The 20,677-nt window shown below is 43.1% G+C and overlaps 1 protein-coding gene across 1 annotated transcript in view; it reads right to left on the bottom strand.

Annotated features, from left to right (window-relative positions):
- Nucleotides 1–20,677, bottom strand: part of LOC134909718 (cytochrome b5 reductase 4) — a 530,443-nt gene that overhangs the window by 241,753 nt on the left and 268,013 nt on the right. The window contains exon 7 of the mRNA XM_063916915.1: nt 14,247–14,301. Coding sequence (XP_063772985.1) covers nt 14,247–14,301 — 55 coding nt within the window. The remainder of the gene's footprint in view (nt 1–14,246; nt 14,302–20,677) is intronic.

The raw sequence follows: 20,677 nt of genomic DNA, 5'->3' as shown, positions 1-20,677 counted from the left end.
TTTGCCAGGTCATTTGTCCCTAGGTGGACAATGACATCCACTTCCCCATCTTTTCTTGCTGCCTTCACAATTCTTAGCATGCGCTCTTTATCCCTTGGAGCTGTGGCTCCAGGTAAGCACCTTACTTGTTTCTCTACTTCATTTGCATTTCCCAGATGTATTCCTCTAATAATGGAATCTCCCAAGAGAAGTGCAGTCCTTTTTGGAGATTCAATTTTCCTGTTCCATTTCCTGTTCCTATGGTTGGTAGATGTCCCCATATCCTCCTGTTCTGTAGTGCCTCTATTAGTTGTATCTTCCAGCCCTGCAAGAGTAGCATACGAGTTTTGCAGTGTCACCGCTTGCGGGAGGTGTCTGTGTCCCTCTGGAAACCTCTGCCCTTGAGAGCCCACAGTAGTCCAGGCAGAATGTCTTCTGGTGGCTCTCTGAGGCAGTGGAGGCTTCAAAGACACAGACATCCTGCAAATCTCAGCATGCAGTTTTGCTATCTCCTCCTTCAGCAGAGAAAATTGCTCACAGATTGGACAGCAGCTGAGTCTCCACGCTGCCTCTTTCCAAACAAATGCTTTACATCCATTGCACTGCACAAGGCCAAACATTGTATCAGATGTTAATGGTATTGCAAATTTGTGTGTTACTTGGTGTATTTTAAAACTCACCTGTTGCTGTATTCTAACTCACCTGCTGCTGATTTCAAACTCACTTAATAAGCCAAGCCTCACTTTATAATGCACGCCTCTCACAAAGAGCACGCTCACAGAGTCTGGTCACTGTTTATATAGTTTCTCAGGTAGCTGTTCTATTCAGCCCCTCCTCCTAATCACTTCACACCTAGATTCAGCCACTCCTCCTCCTAGTTTCTCTTCACACTCTAAGAAAGCACAAGTGAAAGCACAGAGACAAACACAGCCAAATTCTCACTCCTTTTTCCCACAATATTACAATCCCTATATGGATAGACAGGGAATACTCACCTGCTGCTGATTTCAAACTCACTTAATAAGCCAAGCCTCACTTTATAATGCACGCCTCTCACAAAGAGCACGCTCACAGAGTCTGGTCACTGTTTATATAGTTTCTCAGGTAGCTGTTCTATTCAGCCCCTCCTCCTAATCACTTCACACCTAGATTCAGCCACTCCTCCTCCTAGTTTCTCTTCACACTCTAAGAAAGCACAAGTGAAAGCACAGAGACAAACACAGCCAAATTCTCACTCCTTTTTCCCACAATATTACAATCCCTATATGGATAGACAGGGAATACTCACCTGCTGCTGATTTCAAACTCACTTAATAAGCCAAGCCTCACTTTATAATGCACGCCTCTCACAAAGAGCACGCTCACAGAGTCTGGTCACTGTTTATATAGTTTCTCAGGTAGCTGTTCTATTCAGCCCCTCCTCCTAATCACTTCACACCTAGATTCAGCCACTCCTCCTCCTAGTTTCTCTTCACACTCTAAGAAAGCACAAGTGAAAGCACAGAGACAAAACAGCCAAATTCTCACTCCTTTTTCCCACAATATTACAATCCCTATATGGATAGACAGGGAATACTCACCTGCTGCTGATTTCAAACTCACTTAATAAGCCAAGCCTCACTTTATAATGCACGCCTCTCACAAAGAGCACGCTCACAGAGTCTGGTCACTGTTTATATAGTTTCTCAGGTAGCTGTTCTATTCAGCCCCTCCTCCTAATCACTTCACACCTAGATTCAGCCACTCCTCCTCCTAGTTTCTCTTCACACTCTAAGAAAGCACAAGTGAAAGCACAGAGACAAAACAGCCAAATTCTCACTCCTTTTTCCCACAATATTACAATCCCTATATGGATAGACAGGGAATACTCACCTGCTGCTGATTTCAAACTCACTTAATAAGCCAAGCCTCACTTTATAATGCACGCCTCTCACAAAGAGCACGCTCACAGAGTCTGGTCACTGTTTATATAGTTTCTCAGGTAGCTGTTCTATTCAGCCCCTCCTCCTAATCACTTCACACCTAGATTCAGCCACTCCTCCTCCTAGTTTCTCTTCACACTCTAAGAAAGCACAAGTGAAAGCACAGAGACAAACACAGCCAAATTCTCACTCCTTTTTCCCACAATATTACAATCCCTATATGGATAGACAGGGAATACTCACCTGCTGCTGATTTCAAACTCACTTAATAAGCCAAGCCTCTTACTTCCCAATGTTAGGAATTCACATTACACCAAACAGTAGTACTCACTATACACATTACACCACACAGAAGTACCCCTTATACACATTATGCAACCCAGTAGAGAGAGCCCCTTACACATGTTACACCACACAGCAAAGCCCCATATAAACTTTACACAATGGTTGAGCCTCTTATACACATTACACCATGGTAGAGCTGCTATGGAAGTAGCTGTATTTAAATATTTACTTGTTTAATTCAAATAAATTAAAAACACTATATATGTCCTGACTGACCTGACCTCACAAACCCCTAATACCTCAATGAAAATAAAGACCCAATCCTAATCTTTGAATGAAAATAATGCCCAAAAACTGCCATCCCAGACCTGATAATACCACTATGATTCAATTAAAAAAATGTCCCAGAATTGGGAGGGTCAGAGAGAGCTGTGCCGCAGCAGCCAGAGGGGCAGAGAGAGAGATGTGCCGCAGCAGCCTGAGGGGCAGAGAGATCTCCAACGCAGCAGCCTGAGGGGCAGAAAGAGGTGCTACAGCAGCCTGAGGGGAAAAGAGGTGCTGCAGCTACTAATGCAGAGAAAGGTGCTGCAGCAGCAGCTGGGGTAGAGAGAGGTGCTGCAGCATCAATCTAGAGAGAAGTGCTGCAGCAGCCGGGGCAGAGAGATGTTCTACAGCAGCAGGGGCAAAGAGAGGTTCTGCAGAAGCCGGGGAAGAAAGAAAAACTGAGGTAGAGACATGTGGGAAAGAGAGTTGCTGCAGCAGTGGGGGCAGAAAGTGGTGCTGCAGGATAGAGGTAACCCTGCTGCATAGCTACAAGCAGTCAGTGAGAAATATAAGAGACCCGGATGTGTCTCCTGCTGTTGCTTGCCTCAGGCCAGACCTGTCAGTGCGTGCCCGCTCTGCTTCTCGTCCTCCTGTGGTTGCTAGTACAGTGGTCCGCAGGAAGGAGGGGGTGACGGGCGGCAGTGCATCCGCTAACTTTTTCAGTACCCGGAGCCCCTGGTGATGAGTCGCGGGATACATTGCATGCAAAATACAAAGCTTGATACACCCCGCCCATTATGAGGTAATAGTTATTATTTTTAAGTCAGTACAGGGGAAGGAGGAGCTGCAGGCTGAAAGGGGTTGCCTTTCTGGCCCTCTGATGGCTGGCCACACCACTTCAGTGGGTCCCTCCTACTGCAGCCCCCTTTTTGGGTCTTCATGCCCAATTCCAACACTAACTGCAAATCATTATGACTCAAAATGGAGCAGGCACGCAAGGATAAATACCTAAGGTCAAATAAGATCAAATAGCTATATACACTGTATAAATGGACAGCTAGTCAGCACGATGAAAATAATATCTGCAAAAAATGTGATTAGTAGTAAGTTCACATTTATAAGAATGCATTATAATAAATGTAAGATGTATATTTAGGTTTACTTTCTGTAACCAGATAATATATTACTTTTTAGGCCTATTTTGCTATTTAATTAAGGCTTGTTACTTCCTTGAAAATCAGAAATATGACTTCATACTTTAACTTTGGTTAAAAAATCCATAGTTCAAAAGCTATGTCAATTTAGATAAACATAGAAGCAAATTAGCAAGTTTATTTTAGTGGTGTATTATTAAATAATATTTTCACCACTCAATATTTAACATCAATTAAGCCTTTTCATGTTTTGGCTGCAGTTCCAGGTTAATACAATTACTACTCAACGAAAAATACCACTAATTATTGACTTCACATTGCCATATAATTTTAATGAAGTCTCATTAAGTCATTGCTTTCTGGTGTTAAACACAAGGAGTAATTAATTGTACAGCAGTGTTTTGATGCATTCTTTAATATGGAATTACAATAATGGATTTGCACTGTCGACTAGGGCATGATCATATAGCCTGTGCATCTATCAGTTTCTACCATTCTAAAATAACAATTCCAGTAAATGAAACCAAGATAAATAAAAGTTAATGAAGTATGGTAACATATTTTTCATTTTAGTTTATTTAGCTACAAAATGCAAATGTTGCATGAATGATACTAAACACACCTCACAATCACAGCAAGATGGATTTCACTTGTTTGAAAAACTATTACTAAACATCTTACATCTACACTATCACTGAGAGAAATACTTTACTGTATACAATAGGTTCCTACTGTATCCTACCTATTTACACGGTCCTTCAGTGTACGCTTCTCTTAATCCACCTCCCCTTCGCTACCTCTTTCAGGTGGAGTACAGCAAGGTCCTCTGCTCTTCTCAGTCTAAACCTCCTTTCTTGGTAAACTAATCACTGGATTTCAGCATTTACCTATCCTCCCCAGATTTGTCACCATCTGGATTGGTCCGTGTCACTGAATGCCTTTATGCCGTTTCATTTTGGATATCATCTTGCCACTTTTAACATAATATTTCAAAAACAGAATTAATTATGTTTCCACCAGCCAATAGCAGTTACCAATCTGATATCTCTATCACTACTGAAACCTTGACAATCATCCTTATCATCAGACAAGCTCGCTGCCTAGCTATCATCCTTGACTCTAAACTGACCTTTGTTCCCTACATTCAATCTGTCTCAAAATCATGTTACAGGCATCTAAAAAAACATACCCAAAATATGACCATAACTTTCACAAGATACTGTAAAAATTGTAATCCATGCTCTCATTATCTCCCTCATTGATTATTCCAATAGTCTTCTTACTAGTCTTACCAAAAAGAGACTCTCACCACTACAATCCATTCTGAATGCAGCTGCGAGGCTGATCTTCCTCGCTAGACATTCATCAGCTGCAGATCCACTCTGTCAGTCCCTCCATTGGTTACCTGTATTCTACTGTATTCAATATAAACTCACACACAAGGCCATTAACCAAACTACATTAATGTACATCTCTTCACTTATCTCAAATACCTCCCAACCCGACCTCTCTGCTCTTCACAAGATCTGCGTCTCTCATCTACACTAATTATTCACTCCCATTCACGATTGCAGGACTTTCTTTGCCTCCATCAACTCTGTGGAATGCCCTACCATGCACAATAAGCCTCTCCTCTAGTCTCCAAACTTTCAAACATTCCCTGAAAACTCACCTCTTCAGGCAAGCGTATCAAATTTCCGTAACCACTCACATAACCATCATAAGCTTTCCTATCCAATTACATCCCATCTGTATGTTCTTTCTTCACTTTTACTTCCTCCTGACCAGTCTATTTGATGAGCTCCTACAGCTGGTGATTTCAAGTCCAGGGTGCCCCCTAAGTAGCGGTGTGCAGCACTAAAGGAACAGCGGGGGGTTGTTATAGATGTCTCAATACATACAACTCAAAGCTAGTCCAAGTATCTTCCTGTCAAGCAAGTCATCTTCTTGGCCAACAAGTCCAAGTACCCTCACATCTGGTCCAAATTCTTCCTCACTCATCAAGTCCAAGAGTCTTGTTGCCAATCAAGTCCAAATATGATGGAAAAAGCCAACCACAGTTAAGACTTTGTGCCTCATGCACCTCCCAAGCCATTAGTAGAGGTCATCCATGAGAAAGGAGAGGATCCAGAACAGGCAGGCTCCGTCTTCAATGAAGCGACAATGGAGTGATGCACCATTTCCACTTTAACATTCAAAAACTAATTTGCCATGTTTGAGAAAATGAAAAATAAAAGTGTTAAGTCCTTAGCAGTGGTGGCTCGAGAGGTGGGTGGAGCTACAGAACAGTACAATATTCAAATAAGAAAACACCAATTGCCACCCCAAATGTTGCCAACTGGCAGTTGGTGTGGTTCCCCTATTAGAGTATTGGACTGCACTGCAGCCCCACAACTTGAGCTACCACTTGTCCCAGACAATGAGCTTACAGTCCCGCAGCACTTTGGACAAGTTGCTTTGACAACCAATCACTTTGGATGGCAGGAAACAGTTTAGTCCTTTTCACCCCCTTAGGAATCAAATTTCATAAAAACCCTGTCTATTGGGTGCTTATATCATGGAAGGAACATACTCTCCGAATTTCATGTATCTAGGTTCAGGGGTTTTGGCTGGGCATTGATGAGTCAGTCTGGACAGTTGCTTCTTATATTATTGTGTGGTAAAATATCCTTATAGTGGAAGCACTGTTCACAGCCTTGTCCTACTCATGGTCCTGCAGAAAAATGGTCTAAACAGGACTTATATCCCTTAGATTCCTCCTCTCCTTCTCAGATTGACAGGCAAACCACACTCCATCCTTGTCTTTAAATAGGAAGCCCTCACAGGTGTTCTAATTTAACCAGTCAGGCTGCCAAACTGCAGGGGAAGGCATGGTGAAAACAACAAACAGGAAATACACTAATTTTATTCTTCAAATGCATGACTTTCCCTGGGCTTACCAGCTAAATAGCCCTGGCTCCTTTGTAGCACACTGCTCCTTTTGCCACATATTCCTTCCCTTAGTGTCGGCAAGTCCGGCGATGCAGACCTCACAAATAGTGCAAACTTCCAGGATAGGTCATCTGCATTTTTGTGTAGGATAACAGGCCTATGCTCTGCTGTAAACCTTGTAGCGCCAGGAACCACCCGGCAGCCTTGGCGTACGACTCTCAATTTCTTTGCATTCACTGTAATGGAGGATGGTTTGTGATTAAGGAGGACTCTGTCCCCAACAAATAGTACCAAAGTGCCTCTGTGGCCCACTTTATAGCCAGGAACTTCTTCTCTACTGTAGCGTACTTTTGTTCCCTCAGCAACAACTTCCTGCTCAAGTACAATACCGAATGCCCTAACCCCTCACTTCACCTGGGACAAGACTGCACCTAAACCAACATCAAAAGTGTCTGTCTGTACTAAAAACATGTTCATAAAATAAGGTGCCTGCAGTACTAGAGAGGTACAAAGGACCATCCGAAGATCTGCCCATGCCGTCTCAGCAAGACTGGTCCACTCCAGCCGAACGGGACAGTGTGTTTTTTAAAGTCTGTCAATGAAGCCGTACTTGTGGTAAAGTGGCTGATTAACTGCCTATAGTAATTTACCAAGCCCAGAAAGATTCTCAACTGAAACTTGGTCTGAGAATTCAACCAATGGCCTCAGCTTTCCCTATTTGAGGTTTCACCTGACCCTGTCTAACTAAATAATCAAAATACTTAGCTTCTCTTAGGGCAACTATAGATTTCTCATGGTTAGCTGTGAAACCTGCAGATCTCAATGAGGCCAGTACAGCCTCAATCTTTGTAAGATGTGATTCCCAGTTTTGTGAGTGTAAAACAATGTCATCTAGATACTGTGGGTGGCCACAGAGGCAGTTTGGGCTTTCAGTACCTTGATCATCACCCTTTGGAAAGTGGCTGGCGGTGCATGCAAACCAAAGGGTAGGACCTTGTACTGGAAAAGGCCTTCAGGAGTAGAAAAAGCAGTTTTGTCCTTGGCTGCTGGTGTAAGAGGGATCTGCCAATAGCCCTTGGCAAGATCAAAGGTGGTCAAATATTTGTGGTCAGCCAAACTTTCCACTAGTTTACCCATCTATGGCACTGGGTAGACATCAAACTGGGACATGCTGTTTAATTTTCTAAAGTATAATTTAGCAGTGTATGTAATTGTATTTGTATAATATTAGTACTTGCTTATAGCTGATATTATCTCTTGTATAGATGTTGGTCAGTGGAGTGGAGTTTATTAGCATACATGGACTGGTGTTTACTTAACACAGGGTAATATAAGCCCTTTGATTAGATGTCCAATCGGCTTCAGCTGAAGCCTTTGTAAATTAGAACTAGTATATGTTAGCATTCAGTTATGGGGCAGTTGTCTGCAGTACAGTTGTCAGAGTTTAGAAATATACGAAGTTTGGAAATTACATAGTTAGGAAATTTTAAAAAGAACAGCTAAACCAACAGTTGAACAAACATTGAAAAACATTGGAAAGCAGGTAAATCTACCATTTAACTAACAATTTCCATAAGCATTTTCCTATCTATACTTTTCTCTTTATAAACACCATGCTCCACAAACTGTTTTTCCTCATAGCACTTCATGGTATCCTCTATAAAATGACATCGTCCTTCACTATTCCTGTTATGTATCGCTCTGTACACATTGCAGCCTCATTAATCCACTTCCCTCTTATTAACACTCATGAGCTTTTAACCTATCTATCACATCCTATACCTGTCACCATAAGAAACTATCACACACCTCCCCCAACTATACCTATCTCTCTCTTCTTCTGCTTCTACTAGGCTGGTGACATATCCCCAAATCCAGGTCCCATCCACATACCACGCTCACATTCAGCTGATTCACAACGGAATATAAAATCAACAAACCTTATCAACATCACATGTCTCCCATCTACCTCCAAGTCACTAAAATGTGCTTTATGGAATGCACGCTCTGTTTGCAACAAATTAACAGCTATTCATGACCTTTTCATAGCAAAACAAACATATTTTCAATCTCTCATCTCTGCTCAAGCCTCTAACCCCAAGCGACTTTTTAATACATTAAATCACTTCTTGTCCCTCCCTCACTTAACCCACCAGCCACCGTCAGAGCGCAAGATCTTGCTTCCTATTTCAAGGACAAGATTGACAAGATCCGAAATGAAATGGTATGCTCTTCCACAGCAAGTGACCTGCTCAGTTCCCTGCCTGAACCCTCTAACACCTTCTCTTCCTTTGATCCTACAAATGAAGATGAAGTATCTGCACTCTTTTCATCTGCCTACTCTAATACCTCTCCCCTTGACTCTATACCCTCACAAATTAGTAAAGCTGTGTCTACTGTGCTCATCCCAACCTTAACGAAAATCTGTAATCTCTCCCTGTCTACTGGTATCTTTCCTTCTCTATACAAGCATGCAGTGATTACTCCCATTCTGAAAAAACAAAACTCTGACCCGAACTCTCTCTCTAACTACCGTCCCATCTCTCAGCTCCCATGCCCCTCCAAGCTACTTGAGAGACTTGCCTACACTCACCTCATACACTTTCTTAACTCACACAGCCTACTGGACCCACTTTAGTCAGGATTTCGTGCCCAACACTCCACAGAGACAGCACTGACTAAGATAGTGAATGATTTGGTCACTGCTAAATCTAAAGGACATTATTCTCTACTTATTCTCCTTGATCTCTCTGCTGCTTTTGACACTGTTGACCACTCTCTTCTCATACAAACACTACAATCCCTAGATATTCAGGACACAGCCCTTTCTTGGTTCTCATCCTACCTATCTAATCACTCCTTCAGTGTTCATTTCTCTGATTCCACCTCTCCTTCACTACCTCTCTCAGTTGGAGTACAGCAAGGCTCAGTCCTAGGTCCTCTGCTTTTCTCTATCTATACCACATCTCTTGGCAAACTAATCAACTCTTTCAGATTTCAGTACCATCTGTATGCGGATGATACTCAAATCTACCTATCCTCCCCTGATTTGTCACCATCTGTATTGGGCTGTGTCACTGAATGCCTTTCTGCCATTTCATCTTGGATGACATCTCGCCACCTCGAACTTAATATTTCCAAAACAGAATTAATTATATTTCCACCGGCCAATAGTAGTTTCCAACCTGACATCTCTATCACTGTTGAGAACTCGGCAATCACCCCTACCCCACAAGCTCGCTGCCTAGGTGTCATTCTTGACTCTGAACTGTCCTTTGTTACCCACATTCAATCTGTCTCAAGATCATGTTACATACATCTAAGAAACATATCCAAAATACGACCATATCTTACACAAGACACAGCAAAAACTCTAATCCATGCTCTCATTATCTCCCGCAATGATTATTGTAATAGTCTCCTGACCGGTCTTCCCAAACACAGGCTCTCACCACTACAATCCATTTTGAATGCAGCTGCAAGGCTAATCTTCCTTGCCAGACATTCATCGTCTGCAGATCCGCTTTGTCAGTCCCTCCATTGGTTACCGGTATTTTACCGTATTAAATATAAAATACTTTTACTCACATACAAGGCTATTAACCAAACTGCACCAACATACATCTCTTCACTAATCTCAAAATATCTCCCTACCCGACCTCTCCGCTCTGCACAAGATCTACGTCTCTCATCCACACGCATTACTTGTTCCCACTCAAAATTACAGGACTTTATCCGGGCTTCACCCACTCTGTGGAATGCCCTCCCAAGCACAGTAAGACTCGCCTCTAGTCTCCAAACCTTTAAATGTTCCCTGAAAACTCACCTCTTCAGACAAGCCTATCAAATTCCAGACCCACCCACATAACCTTCAGTGTTTCCCTATCTAATTACATCCTCTGTAGAGTATTCATAACATCACATATCTTGTCTTTCTTTAGTCTCACACCCTCCTGACACTTGGATAACTTTGTGGGGTATCATCATACAACCCATTAAGAACCTAGCAATCTGGTGGACCATTATGCAATAGGTAGCATCTATCCTTGTGTATCTATGCCTATTTCCCTATAGATTGTAAGCTTGCGAGCAGAGCTTTCCTACCTCTATGTCTGTCTGTTTTTACCCAGTTTTGTTCTATTACTGTTGTTCTAATTGTAAAGCGCAACGGAATATACTGCGCTATATAAGAAACTGTTAATAAATAAATAATAAATAAAGTCACTGCAGAACTGTGAGCTGCCATTGGGTTTTGTAACCAGCACAATCAGGTTACACCAGTGACTAGTAGATTCCTAAATTACTCCCAGTTGGAGAATACTTTTCCCTTAGTTTCTAACTGTACTCCGCCTTGCCTCAGGGATGCGGTAGGACACCTGTTTCACTACTACCCTGGGAGGCGTGACAATATCTGTTCCCTGGTACAGAAGAGAACATGTCCTTGTTTTGTTGTACCATCTCCTCTACCTGCCCTTTTTACTCTGCAGACAAGGCAAGGTCTATGGTAATCAAGGACTTTTTCACTACCGTACTTAACAACCCTGCCACCAAATCTTCACCATGCCATGGGTTATCGCAGTAGTATCATAATTTTTCTTCAGTCAATGTTGTGCTTCCTCTACGTGTTGGTGAACAAAAGTGCTTATCTTCCCCAACCGCTCATACATTTGAGAAACAAACTGTACTATGTTGGATTCTTTAGACCCCTATTGTTCCCAACCCTCCTTTAGCATATCCAAAATGCCCCAGGATTGACTCTCATACAGTAGCTCATAAGGACTAAACCCTGCTGAGGCTTGGGGTACCTCTATGAAGACGAACAGCAGGTAAGGAAGGAGGGTGTCCAATTCTTTCTTTTCCTGCAACACTGCCTTTCTGATCATATGATTCAGGGTCTGATTAAAACTCACCACTAGCCCATCCCTTTGTGGATGGTAAATGGAAGTGTGGAGGGTTTTCACCGCTAGCAACTGGAACATATACCTCATTAGCTTGGACATGAAAGGCGTACCCTGATCGGTAAGAATTTCCTTACGGTTTCCCAATCGGGCACAAAAGTGTACCAGCTTCCTAATTATTGTGCTAGACTTTATATTTCGTAAAGGTATGTCTTCTGAATTACGTGTTGCGTAGTCTAGCACCACTAATACATACTGGTGGCCTAGAGTCAACTTCTCTAGTTGCCCAAACAAATCCATACAGAATTGTTCATAGGGCACCTGCATCAATGGAAGTGGGACAAGGGGGGCCTGGTATGAGGGTTTATGGCAGGTTCTCTGGCAAATAAGCAAGCCTTGCAATACTTTTTCACAAATTCCCCAGCCAAAACAACCTAAGCAGGATTCTCTCCCAGGTTTTGTCCTCACCCAGGTGCGCCCCCCCCCCAAAAAAAAAAAAAAAAAAACAACAGTTCCTACAGGTCTGAGCATAGGATTTGGTGCAAAGTAAGGAGGCTTTGCCATTTGTTGCAAAGCCCCAAACCTCTCCACCAGCATGGAGAGTTCTTTGGGGGGTTTGCCAGCATCCCCCACTATAGCAGCCCCAAACCCAATGCCCTAGTCAACAACCATCAGTTCCATTATCTGTCGGGGCGATTATTTCTCTGGTTTTAACCACTGCTTCAGTATTTTGATTAAATACTGGAGTCTCTTTGGAGTAACAACACTCATGGGAGTGCTAAACCTGGCCTGGACTTCGAAACGAGACAGAATATGTCTTTAAGTTTGAGTACACCATCACCTCCCTCTCAATGAGGTACATATAAGCATGCTGGGCTTCCCTGGTCAAGTATGGCACCAGTTTCTCCATCCAGACTTTGACGAGATAGACTTCTATGTCATTGTCAGCTGACATTTTCTGAAGCTTGGGCTCCATACTAGTACTGGCTGCTGTTTCATCTGTAACAGTTGCTGTTAGAACTGCTGTTGCCCGCTCACGACCATTTTAAAATGTAATCCGTTCTAGCTTCTTTGTGGGTTGGGAAGTGGAAACCTGCTTCCTTTAACATCCTATGCACTGACACCACTTGTGGCAAAGTAGCCTTATAGTGGTAGCATTCACTCTGATTCTGGACTCCTCATTCAACACTATTTTGTTTTGTTTGGATGACTACAATACATTAACTTTTCACAGAGTATAATGTTCACAGCCCTGTCTCTGACTATTTCCCTAGTCACTGGCAACGGTCATGCAGACAAATGACTGAAACAGGCCTGACAGATGTGTCCTCTTACATCCTTGCTGCAGTCATGCTAAACAGCCCTTCAAGCCGTGCCATGCCGTGGAGCGATTCAGTAGTGCTAAGCGTCTTTTTTTGCATATTTTGCTGTGAAAATACATCTTAGACGCAATATAATGCAATAGGATGAACGAGCAGCTTTGCTGATTAAAATGATATGCAGCATGCCTATATTCGCAGCAAAAGATGGAAAAAAAAGACACTCTGCGCTACCGAGTCACATGGCACTCACGCGTTATGTGTAACGCAACTCGTAGCGCATTGAGCATAGTTGTAAGAGGACACATCTGTATATCCCTTAAATTCCTCCATCCCTTCCCAGATTGACAGTCAAACCACACTCTTTCCGTTACTTTAAAAGTTAGCCCTTCGCAGGTGTTCTAATTTGACTACTCAGGCTGCCAAACTGGAGGAAGAGGCACAGTGTGTGTGTGTGTATATGTATATGTATGTATACATATATATACACACACACACACATATATATATATATATAGTATATAGGTATATAAACAGAATACTCATAACTGGGCCACCGAGGTCCAGCTGGGGAGAGAGTCCAGGGTGTAGTGCAGGTGCCATAGGGGAAAGACTTAAAACATCCAGAGGTATAGCAAGCAAGTGTTAATTCCTTGCAACGTTCAAGCAAGGTGGCCGGCAACTAGTGTCCAGGACACGGAGAAAGAAGGTGCTCCAATTGGAGACAGGTAAAAGCGCAGTTTCTTAAAAGTGGCTTTGGCAGTAATAGAGATTTCTGGTTTACTGACATTCTGGTTTACTGACATAAATGGTGGTACAGACAATGTGTTTTCAATGATTAGACCCCACCCACAATACCCCCTCTCCCAATGACAGGCTACTAATAAATTACTCAACAACAAACAATGGCTGAACATCACCCGATTTATCTAGGAATTGCTAAAAAGCCATCCCTATATCAGATAAGAGTTTGCAGATTGTAATGAATGTATATCTACCAAAAATAATATTCAAGAAAACAATTCTGCTCCAATAACATGGGCATGGTGCAATTACCTGTTAGCTGAGAAGAAGGATCAATCACATCACAGAACCTCAATGCCAGCCGTACATAGAGCTAGTAATAATCCTGTTTAACTCTAATAATGCTTTACATATAAAAAAACACTTGTACAATTAAAATAAAACACTTGAATAAGTAAAAACACAACTGCAGCCCATATAATGGATGCACCCTATTGAAGTCTCCCCATGTGCATGCATCTAAACAGAGTGGCATGCCTCCCAAACAAAATCCCTCACCAAATTATGTAATTCGTGACACCACTGGTTGGGTACAAGGTTAGGCAGAGTCTGAAGTAAATATAGAACCCTGGGTAAATCATTCATATGTATGATTTTTCTTTACATGGTGTGGTCACATACAAGTTTCTAGACAACTTAAATCTGTTTTTAAACATACAAATGTACATAATATTAGTGTCACTTACTTACCTGGGGTGATATGGTTTATCTGCTTCCTGTGGAAATTTGCTGTTAGAAAGTGCACCTTGAGAAACAGTAAGATAAATGCAGTTATAGCGCAGGGAATCATGCAACCAAGGTCTAACATTGCTCTTCGGCAAAGTAGATGTCACCTTAATTACATAAGCAAAAAATAGGATTTTGGTACTTACCAGGTAAATCCTTTTCTTTGAATCCATAGGGGGCACTGGAGTACTCTTGGGATATGGACGGCTTAGCAGAAACAAAGGCACTGAATATTTAAATTTAGAACTCTCCACCCCTCCATATCCCAGAGTACCTCAGTGTACGACCTCAGTGTTTTTACTGAGTGAACAGGAACTATAGAGAGGTTGACAATGGAGAATTCCTATAACATAACGGACAACAACAAAGTTGACACATAACGTTACTGTCAACTAAACAGTTGACACCATAACCGATAGACTTTTATAATTTGAACCAATCGGTGAAAATGTGTTACCATAAGCTCCTCTGAGCTTAATACAACCCAGGTAAAACTGCTCTGGGTGGGCGTCCAGTGCCCCCTATGGATTCAAAGAAAAGGATTTACCTGGTAAGTACCAAAATCCTATTTTCTTTTTCATCCACTAGGGGTCACTGGAGTACTCTTGGGACGTACCAAAGCTTCCCTCGTGGGCGGGAGAGCTGGTTGACACCTGTAACAGTAGGCGGCCAAAGCTAGATGCTGATGCCGCAACCGTTTCAAAACGTGTACACGCGCACACACGTGTGCACTGAAGACTATGTAGCCGTGTCGTAGAAGCTCCACGACCAGCTGGTCATGACATTCCCACAGAACCTGTGGGATGAGCTATTACTGACCTAGGCGACTGTAACTTAGCCTTAAGGTAAGCCTGACTTGTAGTCAGTTTTATCCAACTGGATAATGTCTGCTGAGAAACTGGCTAACCCCAGTTGGCAGCATCATAGAGAACAAACAACTTATCCGTATTACGAACTGTAGACGTTCGGGACATATAAACGCGTAATGCGTGTACCACATTCAGAATTATAGAATGTGCTGTCAACACAGGAAACACTATTGGTTTATTGATGTGAAAAATAAGAAATCGGAATTCGTCCGAAGTTCCGCTCTGTCCTGAGGAAACCCAAATACGGTGGCTTGGAATACAAGGCACCCAAATGTGAAAACAAAACCCTTGCCGAAGCTAAGGCTAGAAGAAAAACCGTTTTCCAAGTTAGCAACTTAATCCCCATTTGTTGTAAGGGTTCAAAAGATGAAACTGTAAGACAACTGAACCCAGCTTCAAGTCGCATGTGCCTGTAGGTGGGATAAATGGAGGCTGCAGTCTGATGACACCTTGTAAGAAAGTGTGTACTGACGCAATAGAGTCAAACGTCTTTGAAAATAAATTGACCATACAGATACCTGCACCCTCAGTGTAGATAAACGCAGTTCTCCATCCCACCCCGTCTGTAAAATAACAGAATACGGGTAACTTGAAAGATGATGTCGGAAACTTCCGAGCTTCACACCCACCTATATAGGCACACCAAATTTTGTAATAATGAGCTGCCGTAAGTGGCTTCCTAGCTCGTAACATGGTTGGTATAACCGATCTGTAATGCCCTATGTCTTTTCTTAAGAGGGCGGTCTGAACCACCACCCCGTCAACCGCAGCCGCGGTACATAGGTAAATAGGGGTAAAAGAACGGTCCCTGTTGTAACAGGTTGGACGTATTATGAGCGGGCCAAGATCGTGTGCAAGTATTCCTTGGAGATTCGAGAAGCAAGCTCTCCGAAACCCATGAGATATCACTAGTATGACTGTGACGAACGGTCTTATGATCCGTTTTAGCAACAGAGAGATCAGCGGGTGGAGCCAGATACACGAAGCTGTACGATCACGCGAATGTGAGAGCCTCCACCGCCACTGCCCTTGTGATCTGTCGTTCTGTACACATACTGAGCGTTTGTAATTGTGGCGAGATGCCATCATGTACACCTGAGGATAACCCTACCTGTGGATCCACATGTGAACCACCTCTGGATTTAATGCCCAGTTTTCTGGATGAAAATCCCGACGGGTGAGATCATTTGTCTAACAGATGTCCACTCCCGGAATGAACCCCGTCGACAACATCACCTAATGGTGTCTGGGCAATTGAGGATTCGAGCTACCTCCCGCATTGCCATGCGGCTTCTCGGTCCTCCCTGGTTGTTGTGTATGCAACTCCCGTTGCGTTGTCTGACTACACTTGGACAGACTGAAAGCAAAGCATGTAGTGCAGTGTAACGTGCACGGAGTTCCAGGACATTTATAGACAGCAATCTGTCGTGATCCGTTTTAGAACCCCTGTCGCTGACCTTTTTAACTACAACTCCTCAACCTCTGAGACTCTCGTCCTCGCCCCCCTGTGGGAAACGCGAGTGAAACCCGGCGAACTAAAGCGCTTTGAAAACACCTCATTGTTCCTAATAGGCGAATACACCAATGTACCGCTAGTGTGCGTGCTTTTGCACTAATTGTACTAGATGGTATATTTGTTCTTTCTGGTGTAGTAGGTAAATCTCTTTGATTTACTGTATTTATAATCATACCTAGGAATTTAAGTCGTTCAGACGGAATTAGATGCGATTGTTTTTGAACTTGACCTGCCACCGTGGTGTACGTTAGTAGCGCAAGTAAGAGGAACCTCTGTTGAGACAGAGTTCTTATGAGCAGATCGTCTAAGTATGGAACGATTGTCACTGGCAGGGCTCTGAGATGAGCTATCATCACCAACATCACTTTGGTGAATACCCGAGGCGTTGACAAGAGGCCAAACAGTAGAACCTGAAATGGTTAATGGTTGTGGCGTATTGCAAAACGCTAGAACCTGTGATGCGGTGACCAAACCGGAATGGGTAAATACGCATTGTGAAGATCAAGCGCAATTATGCAATTTTGTGGCTCCAAATATGCAAATACTAACCGCAGAAAATCCATTTTCAAACTGCAGTAAGTGACTTGCTGATTGAGACTGCGACGGAGCCCTCCGGCTTCGTTACCCCAAACAGAGGGGAATAAGTAACCCTGACTCTGTTGGTGTACCAGGCCTGGAAATAAAAACAGCTGAAACCAGCAGAGACTGAATGGCAACCTGCCAAAATGCCTAATTTCGTCCGACAGAGGCAGTCTTGTCTTTTAATCTGTAAATAGCGGATACATCCATGAGTTGATGTCTGGAAACCCCGCCAATGTAACGTGTAAAGACGCGCTTCCACAATTGGAAAATGGAGATGGCCTAAGAGGCCGTCAAGCCACTGGCTTTTTGACTGTAGCGTCCTGTCGTTACAAGGCGTGACTGTTTTTGTACCACAGCCTTGAAAAGACTGAAGACTAAAGGGATTAAACGCCGGAACAAAGTATTTCCGTTTTGATACTGGAGGCGGCAATGGGCTGAATATCAAATTTAGGACCAAACAACTTCTGGCCTTGTCGTGCTGAAACTAGCGACGATGAAAAGTGAGAATCGAAGTAACCGGCGTTAGCAGAAGCTTTACAGATATACTCTGCAGCTTCTCATTAACAGTGATCGTCATTGTTTCCATACATAGAGTCTAGTGACCCAAATGTATCTTGGGTCTTTATAATGTTTGACACAGACGAATTCACCAATGGCGGATCGTCCCATTTAGATGTGGAAACGGTTAAATAGTGGTTAGAGTCTACTTAGTCTCTGTAAAAATTGAGACATTGACTCACTGGGTCTTAGCAATGCATGGTTGTCAAAAACCCTGCACTATCTGAGTGCTGGTCTAATGTACCCTTCTCACTCGTAGTTATCGCTGTGAGATTTGACATAGAATCGTCCGACTGCATTAAATTATAAGACCAGTTAAATAAACACCCTGGTACCCAAAGGGAAATTGGACCTTTGGACAGACTGTCCTTCGTTAGAGCTGGCGGAGTAACTTCCGAGACTCCGATATTACCGCTCCTGTCGAGCGGAGTTTAATTTGAATTGCCAATGCTTAACATAGGATCTGGGATCTTGAACCTACAAAACATAGTGAACATGTGGTAGTTTTATGTCCAGACATTGTTTAAAATTATTTTTAGTCTGCGCTGGAGCCTTACTCCCTATGCAGACAGACAACACAATAGGCAACGGACAGACACTTGCACGACTTAGTGAAGTTATTATGTGTCATATATATATATATTTATGGCTGAAAAGCATATATTTATGGCTGAAAAGCAGTTCACATGGGCAGCCTATGTGAAACCCGAACCAAATTCCCACTAACACCCCTGCGCCTCTGGTGGCTTAGAGATGTAGGGCAGGAATGTTCCGGAATTACAAACTGGAAAACAACAGGAAGCATGGTTAAAATGGCCCCTTTGCTATGCTGACCCTGATAATCACAGAACAAGTTACAATTGTTTCAGTGTTAATATAGCCTATTATACAGTGATAATCACAGGCAGGGTACAACACATGCTCTATGAATAAATATATATATATAGGCTCAATAGCCTATTATACAGTGATATCACAGACATTAATATAGGCTCAATAGCCTATTATACAGTGATAATCACAGACATTAATATAGGCTCAATAGCCTATTATACAGTGATAATCACAGACATTAATATAGGCTCAATAGCCTATTATACAGTGATAATCACAGACATTAATATAGGCTCAATAGCCTATTATACAGTGATAATCACAGACATTAATATAGGCTCAATAGCCTATTATACAGTGAAACTCACAGGACAGGTTACAATACATGCCTCCATTGTTAATATAAGCTCAATAGCCTGTTTACAGTGATAATCACCGTCATTAATATAGGCTCAATAGCCTATTATACATGAATACCTGTCACATATATATAGCTCCATATACATAAACTGTGGCTGCTGTTCATATAGGTATTTTACATACCCTTGCCGCTGTAATCCACCAGATTCCACCGCCCCCCTTCCCCCCTGTAACGCTGTGTCTCAGCGGGAAGCCCGGGAAGTCTTGCAGGGAGGCCTTCTTGCAGCCTCTTAGCGCTGGCAACTGACGGAGCGTCTGCGGGTGGATGGTGCTGGGCGGCCGGACGGAGCGGCGGCCCGGTTGTCACTCTCTTAGCGCTGGGAACTGAGGGAGCGTCTGCGGGTGGTTGGTGCTGGGCGGCCGGACGGAGCGGCTGGGACGGCCGGACGGAGCGGCTGCCGTATGGAGCGGCTGCCAGACGTAGCGGCTGGGCGCTGTGGCGGGCGGATGTATGAGCGGCGGGAGCGGCATAACAAAACTGACCCACATAGCGGGGCGGCAGCATGCGCTGACCGCCCCGTTCCCCAGCCTACCTTGCTCTGTATCTTCCGATCATGGCTGCGACGGGGCTTCTATGTGTAAGCTCCGTCCAGCTCTCCAGTCATCTCCAGTCATGGCTGCGACGGGGCTTCTATGTATAAGCTCCGTCCAGCTGTTGCAGGAGCAGTGGGCTGCCTGTGGCTGTGAGGGTGCTCTTTGTGAGGACCGACACGCCATGCGCTGCCCGTGCAGCGGCACTATCCCGGACCCATGTTTTTCCTGAAACTGGGAAGGGATGTGCTATTGAAAAAAGTAAAAATGAAAAATTAATAAAATCTTCCACAAAGTGTGGGAACTCCCACAAGCCGATGTTAGTGCTTTGAGCACAGAAAAAACACTGAGGTCGTACACTGAGGTACTCTGGGATATGGAGGGGTGGAGAGTTCTAAATTTAAATATTCAGTGCCTTTGTTTCTGCTAAGCCGTCCATATCCCAAGATTACTCCAGTGACCCCTAGTGGATGAAAAAGAAAGTGCCATACAAAATTGACCAGAATTATATTCTCAGAGATTGTTCAATCATAAAAAGTATTGTCCAGTGGCACATCTACTGTAAGTTATGGACATAACATTGACTAATCATTGACTTATCAATGAACACACATACAATTAATGAGAACATGGTGTTAAAATATTACAGGACATTAAATAATAAAGAACTTGTAAATCAAGTTATTTCAAAATAAGTGGGTGCCATCAACATGTGGACATACACTTTATGGATAAAAGTATTTGGATGTCTGATTATTATACCAACAGGACTGTAATAACATTGTATTCAAATACATATACTTTAATATGGCATTGACCCCCCCTTTTGCAGTTATAACAGCTTCCAATGTTCTTGGAAGGTTTTCCAAAAGATTTTGGAGTGTTTCTGTTGGGAATGTGTGCCCATTCATACTTTACAGCATTTATGAGGTCAGACTGGCACTGATACTGGACGAATAGGCCTGGAGCGCAATCTCCGTTCCCATTCATCCCAAAGCTGCTCAATGGGGTTGATGTCACAGGGCTCTGTGCGGGTCAGTAAAGTTCTTCCACAAAGAACTCATGAAACTATGTCTTTATAGTCC

Source organism: Pseudophryne corroboree, chromosome 4, assembly GCF_028390025.1.
Source record: "Pseudophryne corroboree isolate aPseCor3 chromosome 4, aPseCor3.hap2, whole genome shotgun sequence".
In the NCBI taxonomy this organism is placed as follows: domain Eukaryota; kingdom Metazoa; phylum Chordata; class Amphibia; order Anura; family Myobatrachidae; genus Pseudophryne; species Pseudophryne corroboree.
The sequence above is the reverse complement of the archived record's forward strand: the minus strand, read 5'-3'. Positions and strand labels throughout refer to the sequence as shown.